Genomic DNA, 9,813 nt, shown 5'->3' on the forward strand with positions numbered 1-9,813 from the left:
AAACACGATATGTATATATGTATAAACAATAAGATAACTTAACGTATGATTAGGTGCTCAAATTATTGAAAATACTGAAACCTTTCTCGTCTCCAAAATATCAGATATTGTTTTCTGTGGCATTTTCACGAAGTAGTCTTCTTCCTCTGACATCATTGACACTATGGAAAATGGTTTAGACTGCACAATTGCCAAAGATATATTTTTCTTTGGTAACCTAATCATATTATGAAAATCAATACTGATAAAAGATTTTCAAAACAAATACAACTCCACTATTTTCAAACAATGTTTCCAAACTTACAATTTAGCAAAAGCTTCAACCTCTTCAATAAACGGATTAAGGGACACAGCAGACACATTGTATGCATTGCATACGCTTCGCTCATCTTTTAAGAACATGTTTTCCACGTATAAGAATATCATATTTATGAGGATCATTAAAAATAAGAAACCTCATGAAAATAAAGAACTTTACCTTCCCATACTTTGATCTTCACAAACTTCATAACACAAATGAGAGTTCGATCAGAAAGAAGTTGAATTGCTTCGCTTAGATCTAGTGCAACCTTTCCCCATACAACTAATGGAAGCCTAACATCTTTGAGGATCAAAATATAAAAGGTTATGGTGGTGAGCATGTTAAGTAGAAAAAATTTGATAGTAGATCGTTAAAAAATAAAAACGAAACTATATTAAATCGTTTTACTCACTCTTCATTTTTTAAGAGTAATGAAATCTTTTCCGTGTCCTTCCCATTGAGAGATACGATTTCAACATGAGTTACCTCAACTATCTCACCCATAATATCTACAAAATAAGAAAAAAACGTAAGTATAATATTTGTGATCACGGTTAATGGTCAGAACATCTATTTCATTTAGACTCACCGATCAAGTATTCAAGACTGAGAGTTCCGTCTAAGATTTCACGAAAATTAACATGGGTAAAACCAGTCAATCTGTATGGCGAATCATACGCCATAGAGTTTTATATGTCGCTTTTCATTTTTGTATGAGACATATCTGCATGTGAAGTCCATTGCATGTACCTTAGGATACTTTGATTGTCAAGCTCTTAAGTGTATCTAACCTCGAGGTCTTCTCTTAGCTTGGTTTGTAATCTTAAGACATTCTATATAAAAAATTTATGTATATATTTTCTAACATGTTTGCATGGATCTGCATCCAAACTTTTAAAGAGCCGTGTTTTGAGGAGGATCTCAACCACACCACTTATGCATATGCGCTCGAAAAATATTTTCCGAAACCGCATTGATCTTTACCAACCAAAAATATATGTTAACATCAAAACCTTTAAAATATGCATACAACACTACTCTTGGGAGCTGAACTCACCGGCACTCAAAGCAAATTACACAAAAAACGAACTATCCGAAGAAACTGAAGCATAATGTCTTATAAATTTTGCATGAAGAAACAGAGTCCCACTTTCCTTACTGAACGTAGGCGTCTTCGTGTTGATATCCCGTGAAGCAGGGTTTTAACTTCTTTAACTTTGAAGTGAGAGTCATGTGATCAAGAGAACTTATGTCTTCTCTAAATCGCGCCTTGCGATCCTCACCAGTTCCCATATTCCATCTTAGGCTCTGTCGGGCTTTCTCTTGAGATCCTCACCAGTTCCCATATTGCTCCTTCCTTTACCATCTCTTCCGCGTTCCTTTCTGCAAAATCTCAATCTCAATAACCATGTTATAAGGTTACTTGATTCAGCAGTTCTTTGTTTTTTTTAATTCGATGCACACCAAAACGTTGACCGTGTTGTTAATGCTTTGGCAAAGAGCTAATTCCCTATGCCTCTTACGTAGTCATCGAACACCAACACATCACGTACGCTTGGAGAATTGGAGAACCAACATAATCACTTAAGAAAATAACACCCGGTTAACGTGAATGTTATGTTTGAGAAGGGACACAAAATTAAGGAAATTTTTGTTTGCATTTAAAGCTTGCGTTTTTTTAACATAGGTTCTATAAGTGACACGTGTGCTATTTTGTAAATAGAATCCTCTCGTGAAGCCACGTCAGATTAGATTTTTAAAGAAATTTTTTTAAGGGCTTCTCCTATAATATAATATAGGGGATAGTTTCAACTTACATTTTGAAATTTTGAATGAGTATGGGACAGTGGAGTGAATATGAAACCGTTCGTAATTTTCAATACTTAGTTGGGGACACACCAAACGTCATGATCGTTATCAGTGGTTCCTTTTCTAGTCATGAATGTATGCAAAAAAAAAAAAATTGAAAATACAGATGCAAATACAATATTTATTTTATGTTTTTACTCAATATTGGCAAATATCAAAGCTATATATATAATAAGACCAGTTGAAATTATTTGAATGTAATATGAGGAAAGCAAAACTATGGGCAGGCTTGATTTTTAGGGTTGGCAAGGACTCGGTATAAGTAAAACAGATAATCAATTAGTTAGGTGATTATTAATTCACGAATAATAGCAAGTAGGTACAAATAAAATTGGTCAAAGTATTTGTTGGTCAAAACAAAATTACACTCGTTAATGTAAAATCTGGGCATTTGTCACAGACTCTAACAGTCGTTGTGCTCAACACTACGATTACAGCATCTTGTGTAGTCAACATCATGCCAGGAATTGTTATAATCTCTAATTTATTTGAATTTTTCATTTTAATAAAAAGTCTACAGAAGTTTAAAAAATTCTACATAACAATTTTAAAAAACGCTAACTATACAATTGAAATATCGTAAACTTGATGCTGTTTTTTTGTCCCAAAAAAAAAGTTGATGCTGTTTTCAATTCATAGCCATCACTTTCTCTCTTGTATATCTATACAATTGACATATCATAAACTTGAAAATGGAAGTGCTGAATTAACGTATTGGGCACACTGTCTGATTGACTAATATATTAGTCTGGGTATTTTTGGTCTTTGGAGTTTGGATGCGTCCTTCTAGTGATGTGCAATATTGCCAATTTCTGGACTATTAGTTTTTTTTTTTTTTTGTCGACATTTCTGGACTATTAGTAATATTCGTTGACCATATCTTTGAGATTAGCACGAACGTGCATCGCTCGCTTCAGCCTTCACTATAATTTAACACTTCTGTTATATTTACGAAATTTCTATGAACTTGGGGAGTTATTCCTCCACTGCTTTTAGTTGATTTTGCTTTTAAGAGTTAGCCTAAAAATCAGAAAATAATGACATGTCTAGTTTCGTATATACCAAATAACATATATATATATACAACTATACAATTTAAAATGTAATATACAAAATTTACCAATAAAATGTAACCTCCACAGCTGCATATGTTATGGTTTAAGTTACCAAAAAAAAAAAAAAAAAAAAAAATTTACCAATAAATTATTATTTTTTGATGTTTTTTTTTTGCGTTCATAATTTACCAATAAATTATTAATAAATTACCAATGTATTAGTAAATTTATCAATAAATTACTAATAAACTTTTCATTATTTTTTACTACAGTGCTTAAAATAGAATCATATTTTTTCCACGAAACACCATAAATTAAGTCATATTTGGTCGGTCCTAGGTTAATCCGGATGCATCCGTAGTAACGGACTGGTCATAATTTACGTGGAAAAAAGATACCCAAGCACCTTCTGCAAAGCATATAATAATAATTAAATGAGTGAATTGTAAGAGCAATTCAGACTAAAGTTTCTCATGAGGTTCTTATAAAATCTATTATATTAAAAGAGAATCACTCAGAAAAAATCTACTTATACAAAGTTGTTTGGACTATTTCCTAAGAGTTAATAATTTCATGGTCCTACTTAAATTTCTCCTAACAATATATTTTCATAAATTTCTCTGATTTTCTTTAGGTATTATAAGTGTGTCACTCCTATATTTATGGTAACTACTATATTACCTTCTATAAATCTCACCCCTTGATTATAAATTTCTCCATTTAGTTATTGATATCCCATGTACGATTTACTAACCAACATCTTTTGATGCAATAATATATAAACTCGTGGGTCCATAGACTAATCTATTATGTATGTGACCATATATATATTATATAATGTTTATTTTAATTCTTAAATTCATATCTATATAAAACGAATGGTATGGTGCATATCACCATTAAATAATACATGCCATTTGAATTAAAATAGTCTGGTAAGTAATACATGTATTTTTTATAAAATGAGTTAATGAAGTATGATAAATAATTATCACAAAATCATGTTTTACTATAGAACCGATCAAACTTAGTAGTATATTATATTATTTTCAGTTCATAAAAAACGATATTAACATATAAGTACTGAACAAATTTGAAAAAATGCATATGAAGTTAGTTAAAAATTATCCTCGGGCCAACTTATTTAATTGAGTTTTTACTATAATTCAGATACAACCACTTAAACTATATTATGGAAAATTAAAAAATACAAATAATTTAGAAAATATTGCTCCATATTCTCTCTTTTTTTTTTATAAAAAAATAAGTTGACTTAATTTTTACTTATGAAAGCACAATTACTAAAATCCAAAATAATGATTAGTATTTTTTTTTGGGCAACAAATAATGTTTAGTATAAAAGATGCTCAAATACAAGTCCACTTCTGTAATTCAGTTTAAATAACAAAATAAATTTACAAATATAATTAGGTCCAGAATTAATATTTATGTTATTTAAGTTTCAAGCTTGCAGGTTTCCGCGGGTTATTCAATCATATATTATATACTAAACACATTGAGATTGGTATAAACTCTTCACTAAGTTTGGAATACCTAAGTTAAACAAGATTTTTCTCTTTTGAAAAAGTATTAACCAGATTTATATGAATCACCTGATTTACTTCTGAGACTGTAGGTTTGGTTCGGATATGAAAACACTGCTAAAACTATTAAAAGTTCTACAATATATATACTATTAGATTAGCCCAAAATCTGCAAGTAAATTTTTTGTTTCATCAACTCAACAAATATAACTCTTACAAAATACACACAAAATGCAACGATGACGTTGTAACATAAGAATACACATATAAAATCTAAAATAAACTATTTGATAAATTATATAATTTTAAACTAAAATTCTTTTACTTTTTGATATAATAACACTTTATAACTTACTAATATACTTCAAAACATCAAAACCAAAATAATAATTCATATCAAACAATATTCTTAATCGGAAAAAAAAACCCGCGCTTTTGAAGCGCGGGTCAAAATCTAGTAATATTATTAAAATCTTATATTTTTAAGAAAATTGATCAATGACAGATTACCAAATATTTCTAAAATATTTATAGAATACTAGTTCTCATAATTTTGTTTCTCTTTTACTTTTTTTTTGTTGTTTTAGTTTAATAAGCCAGATACTCTTTTTATTTATTTTTGGTCAACAAGTGAGTTACTATTAAATATGAAAATAGCCCAACACATTTGAACTACAGATCATGAACATGTATATACAAAATACAAAATACAAAATACAAAATACAAAATTTCTAGTGGTGTTTCTTTCTGTTTAAATAAATTCACTTTAGTTTTGACACAACAGACTCGTATATACCAATTGGCTTTAGTAGTGTTTTTCTTTTCTTGGTGATATTAAAAACTTAGAAAGAAGAAAAAACGAAGAGAGGCTGGAGGAGTTTCCCCACCCTATTCAATTTCTTTCACACATTCCCGTTCTAGGTTTGACGTTGTTATGGTCCATTGTCTAAATAATTAGTTAGTTCCATCATCATTAACTTCCGTAAGATAAAAGTTAGTACTAATCATCTTCCCATAAGATTGTATATTTTTGCGTAGGGGTTTAAAAGTTGTAAGGATAATAGATCAATTGTTTCAGCGGCGTTCTTCTCGAGTTGTGTGCCTTAGAATGGTAGGGAGAATCCTTTGATCCAAACAGTGCATGTGATGTGACTGTGCCACATTCTCATCTTTACATTATTGGTTTGCTTTACGCTTCTTATATTCAAGTAGTAGTCAACACAACTCCCAGACTCACACTTTTTTTTTTTTTGAACAACTGATTATATTAGAAACTTAAAAACTGAAACAAAATGAAGGTTTAGGCCCAAAGGCTAGCCCATAACAAAGCAAGAAGAAAACAGATGGGCCTTAAGGGCCATTTTAGGTAGATAGTCTGCCTCTCTGTTCTGGGAACGGGAGATATGCAGAAAGTTGATACGATCAAAGTTTGCTGAGAGATGCTTGATATCCTGAAGAACACCATAGATCTCCTTGATCTGACTTTGGGTTGAGATTGCTCTGATGAGCGTTGCGCAATCGGAGTGAAACGAAACTGACCTCCTCCCTAGACTTAGGGCTTCTTTGATTCCTTGTCTGAGCGCCAGCGATTCCGCCATGAGGGGGGAAGCCACGTTGTCTATGATCTAGGATCCTAAAGGAGAGTTGATCGCTCGATCGTTGGTGAAATGCCAAGCGATACCTGCTCGATTGGAGGAGGCATCCCACGCTGCGTCTACGAAGCAAGAGGGGTATGATTGGATTCCTGGTACTTGTCGTCGGCTTGAAGCTTGGGGGAATACTTGGTTTCTTTTTGATTGATCGGTGCTCTGAGCTAGATCCCATTCAAGTGCAGCTGCAAGCCCTTTTGTCGCTATTTCGAGGGGTTGAGCCGTTTTATCATCGAAAATCAGCTTGTTTCTTGCCGTCCATAGTGACCAGCAGATCCACGGGAGCACTGGTGACCTGATGCCTGTAGTAGGGAGACAGAGGGCGCTTCGGAATTGGACCATATAGGATTCAAAAGTCTCTGCACCAGCTAGGTGAACTGATGAGTTGAGAGGAATGTGGCGCCATACTTCTTTAGCAAAGGGGCAATGGAAGAATATATGGGTAGCTGATTCCTCTTTTTTACAGCAGGGGCAAGAAGCAGCATTGATCATACCTCGACGTTGGAGTTCTGTTCCTAGAGGTAAAGCTCCCTGTATAATCGACCATAAAAAAAGCTTAAGTTTTGGTGCTGTTTTGATTGACCACACATCTTTCAGCCAGTCGAAATCCAGGTTGGGAGGAGGATTTGAGGTCCTCTGTTGCAGGTAAACCAGTTCATGTTTTTGAACCGCACATTGGTGTTATTGATGCGGTGCCGGTCGAAACACCTTTTTTTTTCACAGTTCGACTGGGTTTGTGGTTGTCGCTGGGCTTTATCTCTAAGCAGAGAGCTGGCTATGGCTCTATCTATGGTTGGCGTCGTCATCACAAGAACATTTTTCCACATACAATAATAATGTGTACACAACCAAACTATTCATACAGGTGGAAGAAACATCATCATATACAACGTTGATCGCAAATCTCATAAAATTAGTTATTCTTTTTTTTTTCTTTCTTTCTTCATATATACGAAATCAAATTACATTAAACATACGAATAAATCACAAGATGTAGTCATGTAGAGAGCAGACCAAAATAATCATCCGGAACAGAAAAAAAAACAGCAAAGATGATGATGTTGGTCAACGATGGAGAGTCACATGACGATCCGGAGGACAGCTAGGCCAACGGCTGAGATGGAGACAAGTGTACCGATACAATACTTGATCACCTCGTACTTGGCCGCTTCCAACTGAGCTCTCAAAGTGTGAATCTCCTGAGAGACATTGAAACAAAACATAAACAAACAAACAAACAAAATGCACATAAACCACAGATGGGAATATACTAACACGGTCAAGTATGTTCGTAAGGTTAGAGGTTTCGGCGTTTTGATTCGTTAGCTCATCTCTTATCCTCCTGCTCCATCATCGACGGCAAGATACTTTTTAAAAAATCATATAACAAAAAAAAGATTAGTTTGAATAGAGCAAGAAGTTAGCAGACCCTTTTTCAAGATTCAGGTCCAACCGCTGTCCTGCTGTGACTTTGTCAATCTCGTGCCTGCAATGTATATTGTCTTAGTCTCACTACACAGAGTGTATAGCAAATCAAACCCTATAGGGTTGGTTGTTCGTATATAAAAAAAAAGAAAGCTGACCTTAAATCAGTGCGGATACGTTCTATGTCATTGCGGAGTTTCTCATTCTCGTGTTGCAGCAAAGAGAAATGGTGGTCCTACACATGAGAGACGTGTGTATGGATTCAAAGCAAACTACAATTATAGACTTTAGAAAAAAGGTGAAAACACAGCTTACCAGTGAACTGTTAATTTCACTTTTGAACTTGGATAAGTTAGACTCCTGTGTCATTTCAGCCTACAAGATCAAAAAAGTTAGACAAGAGTTTTAATCAAAGCAATATATATAACTGAGGTCTTCTTAGTCTTTGGTAACAGAGCTTTGTTCGTTGGAAACTTACTTTCTGCATCTCACCCTTGGAAACAACCAACTGAGAAACAACTCCTAAGCTATCATTCAGAACTTCAGTTATAGCACCTGTTATTGCCTCTGCTTGCTTTGAAGGCAACCCTTGCGCTTCCAAGCTCCTTACCTGAAAAAAACCACATAATAACAAATTCTCACTTAAAACTATAACTATTTTTTTTTAAAGACAATATCTAGAAAATTAATTAACGATCAGACATGTGTGTTCGTTCAATGACTCCTGTCTGGAACATAACCAGTCCATTGTCTCAATTCAAAAAGTTAGACAATTCAAGCCAATGAAAAAACAATAATCATCTAAAAGATTACCAAAGCGAGTGTGTCGACGAGATACAAACGTTTCCCATTGGTTTTGACAAGTTGAGATATGAATCTGGAGTTGGATTGTCTGTACAGAGGAGATGATGAACGAATCTCGAAGAGAGTCCTGTCTACTGTCGGGTTGTTCGGAGAACCGATTGATCTGAGAGTCGAGAAATTTACACCTGAACCGGTTCCAAGTCGTGCCAACCGTAGATAATTCGCGTAAGCGGCCATTCAAATTGATGAAAACTGCTAATTCCGTTCGTGAAATGGGAGCCGTCGAGTTCAATCGATCGCAGGTTTAGATCGGTAAACCGGGTTGGTAAGGATGATGCGCGATGAGTAAAAAAAACAAGAAGTTTCCCAATCGGGTAAGGGTGATGAATCTCGCGACGATCAATAATAGAAAGGAAGAAAACTTTGAAGATGGGTTTGGTGAGAGGACTGTTCGTTTTGGATATTCTTCGGTTCTGTTCTTCTTCTTAGAATTGAAATCGCTACGACAACAGAAACAGACGGACGACGATGATAGAGAGAGAGAGAGAGAGAGAAAACGTGAAGCTTTTGTCTTTCGTTCTTTCCAACTTGGGCACGTTTCCCAAGTCTACTCCTGTTTAGTTATTTCTTTGGATATTATTACATTTTTACTCACACTCACATGTGCTAATAATCTCCAACTTCACCATGCTTTTCATCAATCAATCAATAAAATATTGGGAAATATGTTTTTTTTGAGAAAAAAATGGTAACTATGTCCCTTTAGACTAATTTATACTACTTTATGTTTTATTAGACTAATTTTTTTCCAAAATGGCAGTAATGCCCTTAAAATTGTAATTTTTTAAAAAAGATATATATTGAGTTCGACAAGAGGGATCGATCGATCCCACTTTACAAGTTATAGTGGATCGATCGATCCCGATCATTATTCAGAACAAAAAAAACGTGAAATATATACTGATCGACCTGGTCCATTTCACTCGATCGGCGAAGGTCGATTTACACAGATCGACCGATCTGTAAGAATAGATCGATCGATCCCGTGCCGAGGAAAGAATCCCAAATCGATTTTTTTGGTTTTGTATGATTATATCCGGATTGATTCCCACTTGATTTGAACCGACCAAGCATGATTTCAACTCTTTAAACTCGATTTCTCTGG

At 34.1% G+C, this 9,813-nt stretch overlaps 1 protein-coding gene and 1 long non-coding RNA gene across 2 annotated transcripts; one reads left to right on the forward strand and one right to left on the reverse strand.

The window, feature by feature from the left end:
- Positions 1-6,143: 6,143 nt before the first annotated feature.
- On the forward strand, positions 6,144-7,243 carry LOC106301793. Its single transcript, XR_001262283.1, has 2 exons — positions 6,144-6,940; positions 7,017-7,243. It is a non-coding gene; the product is annotated as an uncharacterized LOC106301793 (long non-coding RNA).
- Positions 7,244-7,367: 124 nt separating this feature from the next.
- Positions 7,368-9,253, reverse strand: LOC106301792 (protein FMP32, mitochondrial-like). Its single transcript, XM_013738268.1, has 7 exons — positions 8,658-9,253; positions 8,323-8,454; positions 8,160-8,219; positions 8,003-8,079; positions 7,849-7,905; positions 7,695-7,761; positions 7,368-7,618 (listed from the first exon to the last, which is right to left on the reverse strand). The coding sequence occupies exons 1-7, from the start codon at positions 8,883-8,885 to the stop codon at positions 7,499-7,501; spliced, it is 741 nt and encodes a 246-aa protein (XP_013593722.1). The 5' UTR covers positions 8,886-9,253; the 3' UTR covers positions 7,368-7,498.
- Between the last annotated feature and the right edge of the window lie 560 nt (positions 9,254-9,813).

The sequence above is a fragment of the Brassica oleracea genome, chromosome C7 (genome assembly GCF_000695525.1).
Source record: "Brassica oleracea var. oleracea cultivar TO1000 chromosome C7, BOL, whole genome shotgun sequence".
Taxonomy (NCBI): Eukaryota; Viridiplantae; Streptophyta; class Magnoliopsida; order Brassicales; family Brassicaceae; genus Brassica; species Brassica oleracea.

Coding starts and splice junctions, on each gene's coding strand:
- LOC106301792 (XM_013738268.1), bottom strand. CDS start 8,885: ATGGCCGCTTACGCGAATTATCTACGGTTGGCACGACTTGGAACCGGT. Junction 8,455..8,657: donor TCGTCGACACACTCGCTTTG/GTAATCTTTTAG, acceptor GGTTTTTTTCAG/GTAAGGAGCTTGGAAGCGCA. Junction 7,762..7,848: donor GACCTGAATCTTGAAAAAGG/GTCTGCTAACTT, acceptor ATGATGGAGCAG/GAGGATAAGAGATGAGCTAA.